Source organism: Falco punctatus (genome assembly GCF_963210335.1).
Source record: "Falco punctatus genome assembly, chromosome: 5".
NCBI classification, from domain to species: Eukaryota; Metazoa; Chordata; class Aves; order Falconiformes; family Falconidae; genus Falco; species Falco punctatus.
In genome coordinates, this window is record NC_137584.1 from 53,371,461 (window position 1) to 53,388,668 (window position 17,208).

At 40.9% G+C, this 17,208-nt stretch overlaps 1 protein-coding gene across 3 annotated transcripts in view; it reads right to left on the minus strand.

The window, feature by feature from the left end:
• Positions 1 to 777: 777 nt before the first annotated feature.
• Positions 778 to 17,208, minus strand: part of PDE7B (phosphodiesterase 7B) — a 191,970-nt gene continuing 175,539 nt past the window's right edge. For all 3 annotated transcript variants that reach the window (XM_080390173.1, XM_080390174.1, XM_080390172.1), the window contains 5 exons: positions 13,643 to 13,734; positions 12,439 to 12,583; positions 10,357 to 10,453; positions 6,270 to 6,350; positions 778 to 5,719 (listed from right to left, as the gene is read on the minus strand). In XM_080390173.1, the coding sequence (XP_080246299.1) occupies positions 5,502 to 5,719; positions 6,270 to 6,350; positions 10,357 to 10,453; positions 12,439 to 12,583; positions 13,643 to 13,734 (633 nt within the window). In that variant the 3' untranslated portion in view covers positions 778 to 5,501. The remainder of the gene's footprint in view (positions 5,720 to 6,269; positions 6,351 to 10,356; positions 10,454 to 12,438; positions 12,584 to 13,642; positions 13,735 to 17,208) is intronic.

Here is a 17,208-nt window from a genome sequence, read left to right on the forward strand (position 1 = left end):
AAACACTTCTTATTGTGATTCTGAAGGGTGGGGGTTTTTATCATAAGAAAGTAAATTTAAAATTTTGGCTAAATAATGCTGAAAGCAAATATATTTCCAGCTCCTATATTCAGTTCAATTGTAGCATTTGCACTGCACAAACTGTGTGAATGTTGTTACTGAAGACTCTGAGGTACAAATAAATCCAGGCCTTAGAGATCATTCAAAGTCAAGAAGAGTCCCTGCATTGACAAACACCCATCAGCAATGACAAGTATTTCTCACTCTGAAGTACTTATCATTGTAGAAATGTCGATAGTTTTCCATATCTTCAATTAAAATTCAGAACTTCTGTCATGTTGCACATACATATAACATGGTCTGCAACTGAGGAATGAGAAAACGGAGATTAAAACTGACCAATGATATTAAGGAGAACTAGTTATGCGAATTCAAACAGTAGTAAAAGACAACTCCCTCTTCTGTACTGAAGTGGAAAATATGTTCCCTGGGGTTTGAAAATCCTTCTACTATATGCTTAGAAGAAATATATGGAAAGACTTCCCTTGCTGGTATCTCCATTTAAATTCCTACAGCAAGGCAAAGGGTGAAGTTAGAGAAAAGTTCTCAAAAACAGTGCACTAGGAAAGTGATTAGGAAAGTGGTAGGGAGGAGAGGCAGTAGGAGGATGGATGCAGCGGGACTTTTGCTGCCTTATCAAACCAGGATGCTTTCTGCAAATGAAGGAGATGCTTTCAATCAACTGGCTCTACCAAAGAACTCTGGACAATTAATTCCTTTTTTTTAAATTATTTTTAATTTTTTTATTAGTTGTCATTCTTTGACATGATGAATACTTACAGCAGTATGTTAAAAAAAGATACAGTTAAGTCTCTTGGCATCACTGCATAGCAGTCACAGCATTTTCACACAATCTAGTGCTTCCTTTCAGAATGATGCATATGGCATATATACGCACATATGGGGGCTAATTCTTGGTCCCAGTGAAGTTGGTGGGACCAGTGTTTGGCCCATAGAGTTGTAGAAGGTATGTGAATATGTATATATAAAATGCTTTACAATAAACATGACATATACAATCTTGAATTCAAAGATAAGCAGAATATATTTTACATCCAAGTCAAACTTATGCTCTGCACTTAAAAGTTTATGTACCTAAAATATTAGATGCATGATAGAAACAAATAATAGCATAATAGTTTGCACCAATCAAAGTAATTTGGATACATATTCATGGCATGAAGCTTGCCTTGGGTTTTTGTTTTGTTTGTGTTTTAGGGTGGCTTTTTTGGCATTTGCAGGACTTTAATTCAAATTTAAGTATTGATTTTTGTGGGTCATAAGCAGGGGATGGTGGTATCAGGAGTGGAAGGGGCGTACTTTATGGACAACTCAGCTAAGTGACTTAAAATATAAGGCTATAAATTGCGGCTGGTACCCTGACTGATACCTGAAAATGAAATTATAACTACTTGAGTGTTTCTGCTTTCTCAGGAGAGTCCATTTGGAAGGACTAGTATGCATTCTGTCTCTGTTTTGTTGGAAACTTCTAACAGAAATTTCAACCACAGATTGGAAAAGCTTGTGAGATAGCTATGCAGTGTGAAAATGGGCTTATCTCATTTACTGTGGTAGCAGCCTTCTTACTGATCACTGGGGAGACTGATGTTCTTCATGAAAACCAATAGTTTATACAAAACTAATTGACCCATGTTGTAGATTAGGTTAGATACAACTGCAGATCATGTGGGTTTTTTTCCTCCATAGACTCTACTTAGTTTCAGCTACTCCTCTCTCTGTTTCTGTATTCCAATGGTACACGTTTTCAAGAGTCCTTTTTTACCCCCTTCTGGCTGGCTGCTGGAATGTTGAACCTTAAAAACCCAAATGTAGGTAAAATATTTACTTAATGAAAATGCGTATGTATGCATTATTTTAGCCAGCCTAAAAGTTTGATTTATCACCCCTTTATTAATTTATACAGAATTTGCCTCTTTGATGGCATGAAATGTGCATTCAAAGAAACTAGGTTTTAATCAAATGAGTTGTATTTGTGGGGCATAAAAACATTTTAAGCTCCTGCTTTTAGCAGTTTTCTGCTTCTTTCCTTATATGAAAAACCTAACTCAGTTTTAAAACTTCAGAATCTTTTAGCTGCACTGGCCCAATAAGAAAGAAAAATAATTTACAAGGGCTTTCTGTAAAGTGGCTAATAGGGCCACTGTATTATCTGCATAGATGTTTTTCTATTCTGTGCATCTAGCATTCTTGCTGGCATCCTGGAGAGAAATCCCAGTACAGAAATGTCCTCCAGACTAGAGAATACCCAATATATATCACAACCACACATACTGAGCACTGGTGCTGTTGGATTGCTTGTATCCGGTATGGTTTGGCTTCTACGAAAAATCAAATTGTAGCATTTTTCTTTACAGACCCCAGTGAATCTGGCTGCCAGGCATCTCCTGCCAGAGCCTAACTTTTCAGCACACTTCCGTCTAGAGCACCTGAGGCAAACTGGCCCAGAACCAAACTCGTGTGATGGGTTTGGCTCCCACGTACAGAAGCATTTCTGAAGCCACCCTCAACCTACTTCAAGCATTGGTTCATTAGACAAGGTGATTGAAATCTAGCAAGTACGTTCAGTGCACCTAAACACCCCACAACCTGTTCATTTCAAGAGCAGCTTTTCAAAGGTGGGAAGTTTTAACTTGGTAAGAGACTTGTAACAGACCCTGCAGGGTCTCATTACAGAATAAGTCTTGGTTTTGTTGTAGCTGTAACAGAACTTGATTTGTACCTAAGCTTTCCTGTTGGACCTGTTTTCTGGAAGCTGCTCAGAAACAGCTCAACAGTGTATCTGTTAAGAGCTTTTTATGCTGCTAGAGCACCAGGTTTGTTTAACTAAATTTCAGAACATTTTAAAAAAAATCTTTGAATTAGATGGAAAATAGTTTCCATTTCTTAGCAAAAAGACAAAATGGGAAATTATATCCTTTTGTATGTACTCAAGTGCTTCTAAGCAGCACGTTACACTGCTTGCATAATGTCCTAATAATCGTCCTAAATCTGTCAGAAGGAAAGATACACCTAAAAACCTGCAAAGTGGTGATGCTCCCACCCCCACCATCAGGTGGTTAAAAAGGCATTTATGTCCTGTAGTTAGAAACAATTTTATCCTACTACAACTCTCTCTCTTTGCTTGTTATGGTACTTCTAATACGTCAGTCCCATTTGGGAAAGGAAAGGAGAATGTTTTCTACTGCTTACAGCTTACAAAACAGTAGAACAACATTGTTTTCAGGATACTTTGTGTTCTCACAGTGATTTCCACCTTCCTACTTCACTGGGTCTCAGTCTCCTGCTCTGAAGATACATGTCCAATGAATTAGTAGAGTAAAACATCCTTTACTAAAACTTTTTCCTTTCCTTTAACATATTAGTCACCTTATGAGCATGAACACTTTTTCTAGCCAAGTCAAAATTCCCTATATTTGAGAAAAAAATATCTATTATATCTTTCCTTGCACTTTTATAAGTAAATATTATCTTTCTCAAACACCAACTTAAATCGCTTTTTCTTTGTTGGCCTCTCCAAGGTATTCACATCCAAACATGATTATATGGCCGTATCTGCTAGTTCTTTTGGGAAACAGCTATACAGATTTGATGTACTGGGGGTTTACAACACCACTATACTTTACCTGAATGCAATTAATTGGGGTGGGGGTGGGGGGGTGGGTTGGGGAGCAGAAGTGAAGGGGACAATTGCTTTGGTGCAATGCAGTAGTGTCTGAGAATACAATCTCATTGAAATGATGGAAACTTAAGAAAAGTTTTATAAAGATGATCTGAACTGAGGTTGTTTATGGTATAGATAAGGCCATGTATCTTTCGCAAACATGAGACCATAGAAAATTCCTCAGCTACTATGATAGTTAAGAGGATTTTTCTTAATAATCTGACTACAACACATTTTCCTTCATTGAGACTTATCTCAAAGTCAGTTGAAGAATTTTTTTGATTAAAAGAAAAAATACAAATGCATTTTTTAGCTGGCTATCTAAGGAGGGAATGTGGGGGAAAAAAATCAGCTGCACTGCAACTTCTCTTGAGAAAACAATTGGACTCCAGAACTATTAGAATGTCATGCTTTGTAAATCACTAAGCTATTTAATAGAAGTTCACACTCTTCAATAAAAGGTACTCAGCTTGAACTGTCAAATTATGTGGTGTTGCTGTGGGGTTTTGGTTTTTTTTTGAACTTAAAACTTCAGGCTTGGTGAAGCATTTGCCTAGACTGAATGTGCAAGGTGCCATGGATTAACAACACGGACCCATATGGAATGTGTTTGAAGTTTTCAAGAAGTTATCCTGCCAGCCTTCATTCCTTAATGACCTTTGATACACCTTGGATAGTGGAAAGGCAGTTCAGAATCATATCTTGTGATCATATGATTTGGCAGCTATCAGAAGATGAAGGATGCTAGAAGTTAAGGCTTTTATCCACAAACAATGGTGTATATTAATAAACTCTATACCATATTTACAAATGCTTTCTCTTGTATTAAAACTAACAGTATTCTGTTCACAGTGCCAATGTTTTTACAGGTAGCAATCCCACAGTACTCCAGTATTTTGGCATGGGAATCAGTAGCGCTTTGTATTTACAGAAAATGTACATATATGATTATAAACATGTTACTTGAAACAGTACTCAAAAGATAGATCTGTTCATGTTTCAAAGGTTTAGACTGTACAACACCTTCCCTTTTGGCTGCGAGGGAATACTGCTCCTTGCAATGAGAAGATGCCCGTCTTTTCCAAAGTGGCATAAAAATGATTACCAAAATGAGCCTTGTTACACTGGAGTTGTGTATATGGAGAGTAACTTCAGTCCAAGGTTTATAGATCTGTTGTTTAGTGCACAGAATACAAAAGTTAAAAAGGTTTTTGTTTTAATTACTAAAATAACCAGACTCTCTCTGCCCTCTGTGAGCACTGCGTCACTCAGCCAGTGTCCTTTGGATGCTGAAGATGCTGGTGGTTTAATGTGCAGCCCAGCTGCCAGCCTGGAAAGCGTACGGTGCTCTGGGCCTATATACATATGTCACAGTATGACTCATGGTAAATGAATATATAACCAAGAGTGCCTCTTTCTCCCCTGTTCTTTCAGTTATCCTCCCTGCTTCACAGCAGCCATCACCAGCCTGGCTTCAGTACTGCTAACTGGGACTCTGCATTCAGGCGGTTCATGGTCAAAAGTGATGAATGGCATCGCGCATGTACAGAATGAAGAGAAGGGAGAGCAACGTGAAGGAGATCCAGAAAGGAACTCAGCAGAACCACGGGCTTGTTCATGAGGACCCTTACAGTGTCTGCTTTGCCATTTCTTCCCTTTCCATGGTCTTGACAACAGGCTCCTAGCTCCCCACGATTTTGTTTGCTGCTGTGATCAAGACAGAGATAGCAGTGCTATAAGGAAAAGTGCAAAGCTGCCACTAAGGAGTCTCTTCTTCATTTAAAGTCTGTTCTTGGCTGCCAGTCACTTGACCTGAATGGTCATTGCTCCTACTACTGCTGTGTTGCTTGTGGAGTAAACTTCTCCACTTGGCCTTGTTCCTCCTGAGATGGTTTAACATATTTTCAGATAGAGGGGTATCGCCTGTAAACTGGGCCCACCTTTCGAAGAGTGGTTCTACGATGTACGTCATGAACCCTGGTGAAACACACAAAGGACAGCAATTGAGGAACAAATTCATTCCATGACTGCACTGCCCCACAGAATGCCTTGAGAAGAAACAGCCAGGTAAGTGGCAAAAATCCTGACAAGAAATAACAATAAACCCTCAAGCAGCCCTCAATTCTTTTTGAAATGCACAGCTTTTGACTAGTGCATGTGCCTCTATCTGTATATGTAACTAAAATCTGTGAGAAGCAGCATCCTTCTCTGAGGAGATCTCAGACTAGAAAGTAACCAGTGTTTAATCACGTTGGCTGCAATTTTTCCTCCACAGATATTAGAACGTAGAATGGCCCCTTTTTTTCCCTATATAATGACTTCTTTGTCTTTCTGTTGTATATTTGGCTTGAATAGGTTCCTTTTTGAACATTTTTATTCAGAATGTGAATCGTGAATCTTATGGTACCTGCATTTCTTATTGTTAAAACAAATAGATGGGGGGAGGAGGGGAGGAAAAAAAGGTTCTCTTTGAGCTTGTGCCATACTGAAATAAACATGGAGAGAAGAGAATGAAACTAATACTTACCGATCTGTATGCTTGGTATTGTATCCTTCTGCTGATTACAAAGAGGGCTTATTTCCAGTTCAAACTTTTGTTCCAGGTCACCTGCAAAAAAAAAAAAAAGCAGAAGAGAAAATAATTTTCTGCCACTTTTATGTCTTTTCCATACCTATGCCAGACTCTTACCGTGACTGCAGTTGTGTGGACTTGAGTAGTTGGAATTATTCCACCAATGATGACCATGTTAAATGCCTAAATACCATTTTTGGACTTCTTTTTAAGTATCAGATAAATTGAGTATCCATACAAAGAAAAATCTCTCCAAGGAAACATGACTACTGAATGAACATTAAATCTGAGCATTACAGTGTTCCAAGGACCCTGTTTTTTAAAACAGATTCTCTCACATGAAAGATTTTAAGACATTCTAGATCATTTACTCACTGCTAAATTTCTTCCTACTAGAAAACTGCAGAACAGAAATTTTAGAAGAAACATGTCTCCATCAGTACTGTAGTGTGAAGTTGCTACTGTGTGCTTGCAGAAATCACCATTAAAGGGCAGTGTGGTGGAGCCTGGCAGTCGGCAGCTGTGTTTGCACTAACAAACTAGTAAGGGCCAGAGCACAGGCTCAGGCAACATGTGTTCATGTGTCAAGAGCTATGGAGTTCAAGCCATAAATGTGGAAAAAGAATGAAATTAAAAGTTTGTCTTATTAGTGTGGTGTACCTGGGTATCAGGGTATCAACCTGTGCTGCTGCACTGTACTTACATCACTAATTCCCTGGATGGTGCAGGAAGTCCCCAGAGAGTCATCTGCACAAGACTGATTCCAGACAGCAGACAGACTTAAAACAAAGTGGTTGACTGAACTCCTAGCCACCTTCATAGCAGAATATTTGACCAACTGGAGCAGGAGATGTCTAGGTGCATATCTGGAACCACCCTGAAGATTCCTGCAGGTGGCTCCTGCTGTGACAGGCCCTGGGATCTGTTTCAAATTGTTGAAGAACAGCCTGGCTGGGGGATCTGCTCACCCCAGATGCCACCTCGGACTACTGCTGCTGCAGAACTGGCCAAATTTGGCACCGAGAAGATGCTTACAGTCTGTGGAAACTATTCCTGCAGATGCAGCAATGGTCATGGCAAGACAGTCTTCTGTATATAGCTAAGGCAGGAGATGTTTTTCGTGTAGTTGAAGGTAATCAATAGCAATGATCGTGCATATGCTGGAGTGGTTACAGAGGACCATGAGCCAGCTGGATTCAGGGAGTCTCATTTGTCTTCTGCCATCCAGACAACAAACACTTGTCCTACTGGAGAGCTTCTATTTACCCATGCAAGCAATTAAAGACTGCTGTAAACGAGGTAGGTTTTGGGTGTGATGGTTTTGGTTTTTTTTTTCCAAATAAACACTCTGAGAGTCCAATACATTGATCCTTTGTGATGTTAGTCTTCTCTAAGATACTGCCAGGGTGCAGTCTTCGTTACTGTACGAGGTACAGGACCTCTTCTGTCTACAGTATGGGAGGGAAGGACGACTAACTGTGTAGAAACTAAGGTGTGCCACTTGCCTTCAGACAGTAGTATTTCATCCATTTGATGTACTAATAAGGATGTAGTGAGGGCTGGTTTTGCAAAACTTTCCCTTAAGACAGATCTGACAGATCAGACAAAACACTGAATTCAACCCATAAAGTAACACTTTGCTTTAAATCCACTGTTTTTGTTTAAAAGCTCTTTCCTCCCCACTAGCAGAAAGTTTTGAATTAAATGCTATTGTGCTACTCAGGTTCTATAGCCCCATATAAAATACCACGTGCATTTTAAAGCCTTGCCTTTCTTTTCTCTGCAGCATACAATTTCTTCTTAAATGTGAGGGCAATATTTTCAGTTTTAATTAGATACTTAGAAAATATCAAGGAAACATTTTTAGCTTCACAAACAATCAAAAGGAACAATTCAGCAAAACCGAGACAAAATAACAGTTTGTCATGTTTCTAAATGTGCTGTTTGACTGTCTTCTCTTCTACCTCTTCCAAAAATTTTTGACGGAGAAAAAGAGTGTCTAACTCCAGTGCCTTCCCCTCTATAGGTTCCCCTCTGGGTTCAAAATGGTTTGCTTGTCTAGCTCGAAGTGTACCAACATCTTCTTGTCTTTGACAAGTCATTTAGTTGACAAAAATAAGATTTTCCTTTGCAGGGTAAGAACATAAATGATGGTCAATTTTCTTATGTTTCAAGTTGCTATAAAAGTAACTGCAAGAATTAGTTGTTGAGAACTTTCACGCTGGAGAAAACCTTCCCGGCAATTTTAAAACCTCACTAGAGAAAATGATCATTAATGTTGCTTAAATATTAGCCATTTTCTTGAAAACTTGTTTCTTGCCAGTTCCAGTTTCATATGAACAAGTAAGTTGCATTACTTACCCTCTGTCCTCATTGACTTTCAAAACATCAGAGAACAAGTTGAAGTATTTTTGCAGGAAAGGTTTGTGTTAGGGGCTGCTGTAGACATCAGGTGCTCCCTGAAATGTACTTGAGTTGTATATTTTATTTGCTAATATATGTAGTGTAGTGCACTAGACAACTGGAAGACCAGGATCTGAGTTTCTATTAAAATTACATCAGAAATGTCTGATATAAAAAATTTTGAAACTTTGTATGCATTGCAGAAGAAAGATTAAACAAGGCACTAATTGTGGTATTATCTGCCTCACCTACAGTTAAAAATAAAACCATGAGGTCTGTGGTTTTCAAGTGTTAAACTTAGTGACAAGAAAAACTTTCAGGCCCCAGCATTGTGTGTAAGGGGGCAGAGAGGTCTACAATAATATTTTAAAGTGATAACGGTACCTAAATATATGCTATTTTGTGTCACTTAGCAGGATTATACAACCACCAGTGACAGTCAGACGACGGTTTCTGCATATTCTCCCACATGAAATGCTTTTTCTCCCTGTTACACCTCTAACTGGTCTCTCATGCTCCACTATCCCCTTTCACAGGTATATTTTAGATGTTACACTAGTAGATCTTGAGTCTCGGGGAAAAAGCTTACATTTATAAGAGTTGAGAGTGCTGTCTCTTTCTCAGCATGGTTCCTCAATACACTCAAGGTGTGGTAATGAACAAATGGGTCTCTGTCCGCATGAACTGGATATTGATTGTGCGTTGACACATCTGACTAATAAATCTGTACCTGGCAAGTTTCTTATGTGCTTCAGAAGCATCAAAGTTAAGAGACATTTCAGCAGTTCAAACTGATGTTGGCTGAAAATTAACTTTCTGGCCTATTTGTCCTTGTTATGGACTAACTGTACCAGGTGCCAGCTCAGATGTGGCTTAATTTTGTAGTGCAGAATTTTAAGTGAATCGGGAACTTTATTGTGTGCTCTTCTAGTGTTTGTACCACTTGCCTTCAGCTCTCAGGATGCTCCAAACAAAGAATTTAGCAGTGATTAAACTCTGCGGCACCCTGTGTTGTAGCACAGCATGACCTTGCCCATGCAGATAGAGCCAAATGGTATAATTACTGTGTTTCAAAAAAAACCCTGCCTGCCTGCGCTCTCTGCAGGGGTTTGAAAACATCTGCAGTATGTCCTAGCTGAGCTTTGGCTTTCCTGCTTTGGCCCTTTCAACAGCATGCTGGGAAGTGCATTTCAACCCTTTTCTCTGCATTTGTAGGCAGAAGAATGTGCCATATTTGGGAAACAGCGAGAGTAAGGCTCCCATTGGAGTTGTAGTGGGAGCATGAAAAGCAAGATAAAACAGAGTGGACAGTGTAGTGACTTTGGTGCAGTGTAGCCCTGGCACCGTTACAGCTCAGAAATGCTAACGGGGACTGGGGAGTTCTCAGAGAAGAATCCAGCCACCGGCTCTCCAGCTGGGCTCAAGTGCTGAGGCACAGCAGAACCCTCCCTCCTGCCTGACGCTGCCACAGGAGCAGTGAGGGCAAAGAAATATCTGCTGGTCTTGTACCCCTTCCCACTTTTGAAATGAAGCAAAGTGTCTCTTCAACAGCTTGTTCTTAAGGGATGTTTCAAAGCAAACTGAGTAGGCTGAATGCTACTTCTCACCACACAAAAAGCCTGAAAAGAGGACTGCTGACCTTGCCGGTAAAACTCTTCACAGACACGTTCACTCCACTGTTTGCTCAGATCCCAGAGTCGGCAAGGGTTGCAAATGTCAGCGCACTTGAGTGCAATCTGAAAGCAAAGAAGAAAAGGAGCAGTGAGAAAGGAAGTTACTGTATAGCGGTGCTTCAGCAGTAAATCTGCAGTCACGAAACTCCCACACCTCACCAGCGGTGCTGGGAACGGTTAATATCACCTTTTAGAGACTCAGCTTCACCTAAATAGGCCTTTTGAGGAAAAAAACATTTATTTAAGCTGCAAACAAAACTTTCATTCAGCCCCCTGCTTTACCGTAGTAAGAACAAGAGGAGGGCCAAATTCCAAGGCTGCAAAGTGTTTTGGATATTCCTTGCATGGAATAAGCCAACAAAAGCCTCAGGCTGGCTCCTGCTGACTGCCTGGCTCAGCACCCATGGCTGATGACAAGGAAGGGAAGAGCCAAGCTGGTGTATTTGGGCATCATTTCCCTGTGGTCTCAGTGAGTGACCTTGCATCTCACTTCAATTACACTTAATCTTAATGTCGGCATATTTTTGTTTACAAAGGTAAGCACAGGGCGCTCTGCACTGCCCCTGGCTTGGTTTCACTTAGTTAACTAGTACTTTTAAGTGCTATACAGGGGAATGAGTACAGCAAGCCAAGAGGTTTTTAAAATCAAGTAACTGCTTCAGAAAAGTAAAACGTATAATTGTCTGTCTTACTGCCCTGGAACAAGATGTCATGTGCCTCATTTCTTCACAGACTGAACATAGCCTGACAGAGGTCAGAAATCATTCTGGCACCCAGGAGGAAAACAGAAGAAGTATTTCCTGTGTAAATTCAGACCTGTGAACTGGAAGAGGGAAGTCTCCCAGTCACTTTTCTCTCTGGATTAAACTGATTAGCCTTTAATGTTACTGTCCATTACAAGGACCTTTCAAACATTCTTTAACTTACCCTGATCAATCAACATTTCTTAATTATTTCTTTTTTCTTTTCCTCTTCCACAACTAATCCACCAGGTAAGTAAATCTCAACATGTCTGTGCCCTAGTCCCTATCTTCAAGAAAGTGCATAAGAAACTATTTGCAGTAGTTGAGATCTGTAATCCCTCTGCCTTTGCACAGTTTTCTTGCCTAATCTGTCCAGAAATATGATAAGCCCACCATCCTGCCCTACATGGTCCACGCAGGAATCTGACAGAAGGCTGTTTGATGGAGGACAGGTGAGCAGCTTACTGTATTTCCCATGCTGCTGGAGGGGGAAGAATTAACAGATCAGCACTTCTTTCCTTGCAGCCGTCACCTTTCCTGCAACCTCCACAAAGTGGTAACGTGTAGATGTTAGTTTTATAAATTATAATGAATACTTAAACTCCTTTATGTATTTAAGAGTGAAATTAATGTCATTTCTCCAGAAAAGCATGTACATGCAGCTACTTTAATCATAATAATGCTTTAATAGGTAGAGGTTTATTCTGAAAAGGCTTGTTAATGACTGCAGCTTAGCTGGAGGAACTAGTCTCAATCTATTTGATTTTTGAATAAAGCATGGTTTCTTCATTAGCTGGGCAGATCCACCAGAGAGGCACCTGTTGCCATGGCAACAGCTGTCTCTGCAGAGGCAGCTTCTGAACATCCATCACAGGACCAGGACTTGGGCACCTGATGTCAGGCTGTCTTGGAAAGAACACCGACCGGGGGGGGCTCCTGCATGATGCCAGAAAATAACACCAGTGAAGTGACATTTGCCCGAAGAGAGACTATAAACTAGCAAGAGAAGCAGTGGTCTGGAAATAAAATAATTAACAGCTTATCTTCATTTCTCAGCATTTGACACTCTCCTGTTATCTGCTGCATTCACAGCTTTTTGACTCAAGGACGTTACACAAGCAAATACTAGAGGCATCTCATGCTCGCTTGACGTGCCAGGTAGCAGAAGGCAAGTGTTTATGGTGATAGGTAAGGAGATGCTGATGTCTGGACATGCTATCGTACGCTACTCTGACATACGCTAGGAAATACTGTGACTTGCAAAATTAATAAAAAAAATAGTGGAAAAATATTTTTTCAAGTTACCTGAAGCATAAAATGTCTGTCTTGTGCATCCTCCAGCCTCAAATCCTGATTGTCAAGGTGAGATTTCAGACGGACCAGAAACTCATTCTGCCTGTTGATGTCTGTTGCCAAGATCAGGGAGCCCAACTGCTGCTCGATGTCCTGTCTGGAGTTAAGACAAAAATAAGCCACTTCAGTCATGGTATTGTTGAACATTAACAGCTCAGAACAACGTGCTATGGATCATAGCTAGCATAAAGCTTCCTTTTTCTTTATGGATCCAGTCTAGTCTGTTTGGTCAGTCTCTGCCGGGGTTTTCAGGGTGCAGCTGTTCTGACTACCTAAATGGGTTTAGGAGGAATAGATAATGTAGAAGAAAAATGCTTGTTGGCATAGGTGGTTCTGAAAGCTTCTGGAAAGAGCTAGCAAAGTAAAAAAATCCCAAAACAACAGCATGATGCACCTAGAAAAATGCTCACATCTTACTTCAGCTGCTCAGAGCTGGGTGGTGAATACTGCAACTTTGAAGTTGCAGTTGAAAGTTGTGAAGGACTGAAGTCTTTATACAGTACAACTGAAGTTGTTGGTCTGATGCAAAGGTTTCGGGAGGGGTATGGAGCTTACTGCCTCCAGGTAACTCGTTTATATTCTTGGTAAGGTCACCTGTGATTACATTTAGTATTGCAGGCTGTTCATTGGCTCCATCTCTATTGAGGGGAGTAACACTGCACAAAACCAGCAGGTAAAAAGTCAGCATCATTGGCCAAGCTGCTGATGTTGTGCTTTTCTTTATGGCTTCACCCCAAAAGACGGTGAAGACTGAACCACACCTCCTCAGTCAGGTGTGGAAGTCCTGAGCAGTCTCAATGCTACTCAACCAACTCCATTTTTCTCTCTATTTCATGCTTTTTAATCACTAAACCTTTCCATATTCAGTTGGTGCTATGTAAAATGAAAAATGCTAACAATGCATCTGGAAAGGTCCATTCCTGCTGGGACCCTCAGTGTTCCTGGCACTGACAGTGGCCGTTCCTGTGCTGCAGGAGTGGCAAGGTCTTAGTACTTCTGCTGTGTAACTTTGTCTCATGATTTCATACTGGCACCCAGAGAGGGCAGGAATTTAGCCTGCCCTGAATCCTGGGTCTCTTTGCCAGTGTCCTTTTAAGAAGAGTGAAGAAAGCCATGGGCTGGTTTCAGTGATGCATTTCCTGCAGCGGACACTTACGTCACCTCCTTGGGCAGATGGGCGAGGAGCCGCGACTCTCGAAGCATGCCTATCGTAGATCTCCAGTGATGATTTTCTAGCACTGAAACATTCTGAGGATGAATAAAAGGAATAAATTAAAGGATTAGGCAGTTATCCATGGTACAGATACAGATCCATATCACATGATACCTGGAGCTGGTTGGAAGTGCTGTAACATCAGGCTAGAATGTGTGCTTTTTAGCCACCTTTTGGATTTGAGGAATTGGTCTGGATTTCTATAGGTAAGGAAATTCTAGGTTTCCTAGCTAAGATCAGCCCTAGAGTCCTGTCCTACAGTTTGAGTCCTGCTGTGAACAGAGGAGCTAATCTCAGATGAGTGGGAGGTAGCTTGCGTTCTAATAGATTCATTAACGAATTAATTAAAGCATGAGTGCATAATCATATTTTCATCTCCTACTGATCTCAGGTTGACTTCTCAGCTTCTACAGTTTGAATGCAGAGTGGATAAGAAAAAGCAAACTAAACCGCCAAATTCCCCTTGGAGTCGGGGAACTGGAAGCTGCCTGCAGCTGGTCCATGGAAGCAAGAGGAGTATCGGTATCACTGAGCGTCTGCAGACTTCAGTAACTTAATTAGTCTGCAACAGATTTTGAGTCCTTTTTGTTTCTTCACTTCCAATTAAGTGGAACCAAAGTTACGTCGGAAATATTGCTAGGGAACAGAAACCCAGCTTTCTAGGTTGTCTGTAAATGACAACAAATTGGGTATCTTGTGCCTGATAACTTTGTATTACTATCCTAACGCACAATGCATTTGCCAATCATCACTTGTTTAGTTCACAGAGTACTTTCCATCACTGAACGCCTCACTTGTTCAGAAACCTCTAGCACAATTCTTATGCACAAAAGCATCTGCTCGCTGCAGAGAAGCTGCCCAGCGGAGCACCCCCTCCAGTGAACGGCACAGTCCTCAGTCACCCACAACAACGAGCACAGTGTGAACGAGATGACTTGTCACCTAGCAATAGGCACCCTCTCAGGGGAGTTATGGCATCTGATCCCTGTTTTGGGCAGTTCATGTTTTTTGCAGCAGATGAGCGCTGGATCAAAAAAACCCAAACACAGCCAAACCTTTTGGGCAGGCAGCAGAGCGAGGACTCAACCCCATCACTGCCAGCCGGGAAACTAGACTCGGAATCCCTCTGTCTGGCCGCTGTCAGTCTCTGGCTCCCTTCTGCACAGTCCCACAGCTCTGAGGTGTAGCTGCGGTAAGAGCTGTCTTTCCTGCTGGATGTGTTGCACAGCTTCCACTTCTCCAAGAGGGACTGAACAGTATTTTCTCCTTAAGGCTTCCCCATCCTTTCTTATCTAATAACTGCTGAAACATTAAACGTTGCCGGTAACCAAGACCCAATTTGCATTTTGGTCATCTTGTCAGAATTGTCTTGAAATTTTGTGCTCAATATTAGTGCAAAGGTGAGAGTGCAAACTGCATTGTTTGCCTATTACAATATTTTCTGCAGTACATTCTGTTGCTTTTGAATTCACACAATCACTGACATGTTGCTTTGGTATTTCTTTGGGTTTTTTTCAGGGTTTTTTTAGTTTATTTCCCTAATAGGAATCACTGGTATGGGGGTGGGGGGGGTGGGTGGAATAAAACCAACTCCAAAACTTTCCAACCATGCAAATACTAAATACTCCTCCTTGGAAGAGCTGACAGACTCAGAACTTGGGATCAGCTATGCAACATCTAAATGACTTTTGACAGCAATTCTGTTCATTAGCCAACTTAAATATCACTCTTCTCCTTTTGCCTAAATACATCAGGGTGGACTTTTGCAACCCTACAGACTGACCAAGGAAAACAAGGGAATGTAATAGGACATAACAAGCAATTTTTTTGCTTCTTTCACCTCCCCAGTCCTGCAGCTGAATCATTATCCCAACAGTCACCCCAGGTCTACAGGCCACCATTTTCCTACCCTAAGGTAAATTAAACAAACTCTGCCTGACCATCACCTTTGGGTTTTGGGAAGACTTCCAGTTGTTGAAGACAGCGCCTGTGTGCACAGCTCCTGCAGCCCCAGTCTGACTGCTCTTAAAAGATCCCAGCTGGGGAGGTCCGCCTTGAGGCACCCTGTGCCCCCACATCCTTTCCAGCATGGCAGCGTTACTTGCTGGGAGGAGCTGCTTTGGTGGCACCTACCTCTACCAGGGAATTACAATCCATGGAGGCAGTTGCTTTCACAGCCAGAACAGGACTGAGCGTGTAGGGACCCAAGAACCTTCTTGAACCCAACTAGTAGTTACTCAAAGGAAAAAGCAAACTCAGGTACCTATTCCAGACTATTTCCACTTCTGTAAGTTTCTGCTCTTTGCCTGCTGCTATAGGGAGAACTTCAACTGAAGCTGCTGCACTGTCTAGTTTCCCACACTTAGTGTACACGGTGGAGGGAAAAGTCAAGCTAACAAGCAACAACTGAGCATGAAGTCATATGACTCCCCTCTTAAATGCAAGCAGCCAGATTCCCTGAAGCTGCTGTCAACAATTAGAAGAGTCGGTTATTCCATCTAGGAACACTCTACTGCCTTATTAAGACTAATTGCCATGAGCTATCTGATTGCCAAGGCTGGTGGGGAGATAGCCCACACAGGGAAGTCTATGTGCTGGCTTACAGACTGGGCTTCTCAGCTCTGCTTTGCCTAATGTTTAATTTCTTTAAAAACTGAGTAGAACAGGTTTGTTTTAAAGCCTGCATGATAGGAAGTCTCTGTCACATCTACTGCCTAAAACTAGTGGATTGCTATAACACAGACTTCAGGACTGTGAGGAAAAAAATTGACTTTTTACTTAGACTATCACCAAATCTCCAACCTGTGACATTCCCTGAGCCATTCAAACCACTGCACTTGACATATGCATTTGGAAAGGGATAATAACTGGAAGAGAGAAAGACTCACTATTAACTAGGTGCAGAGAAAACATCAGTTTTAATTCGGAGTGGAAGAGGATCTAACTTTCTTTCAATCTAGTAATCTATTCTTAGCCACTGAGCAGCTGGTTTAACTACACAATGTTAAAAACCTGAAAATGATACTTTAATTAGAAATGGTGCTTTTAAAGAAAACTGCAATGTAGAACTGTCATAACTGATGCCAAAATGTATTTTCCTAATTCTAGTTTATATACATCTATATTAGTTGTAAAGCAGTCTTTCATAGATTTCTGAAACCTGTTTTGTAATACAGATGTTGTATGGGATCATTCCAGACTTTTATGCTACTACCCGAACAAAGATAGATCTCAAGTCTCTATTACTGAAGTTAAAACACAACATTTATATCAATATCGATGCCATTTGTTTTCTTAGGAAATTCATACATATTTTTCAGTAAAATAGAGTTTGTTTGTTTTAAAAAGGAGTATGACTTTTTCTGGTGCTAGGTCTGATGTGGAGCTTTGGATGACTACACCGCAGGATTGCTTCTAGCAGAGCAGTCTTGAATTGTATGCTGCTTTCAGTTAAAAGCAGCAGAAATAATGTTGGATAAGCCAAATGTATTAACCAGAATTTCAATTGT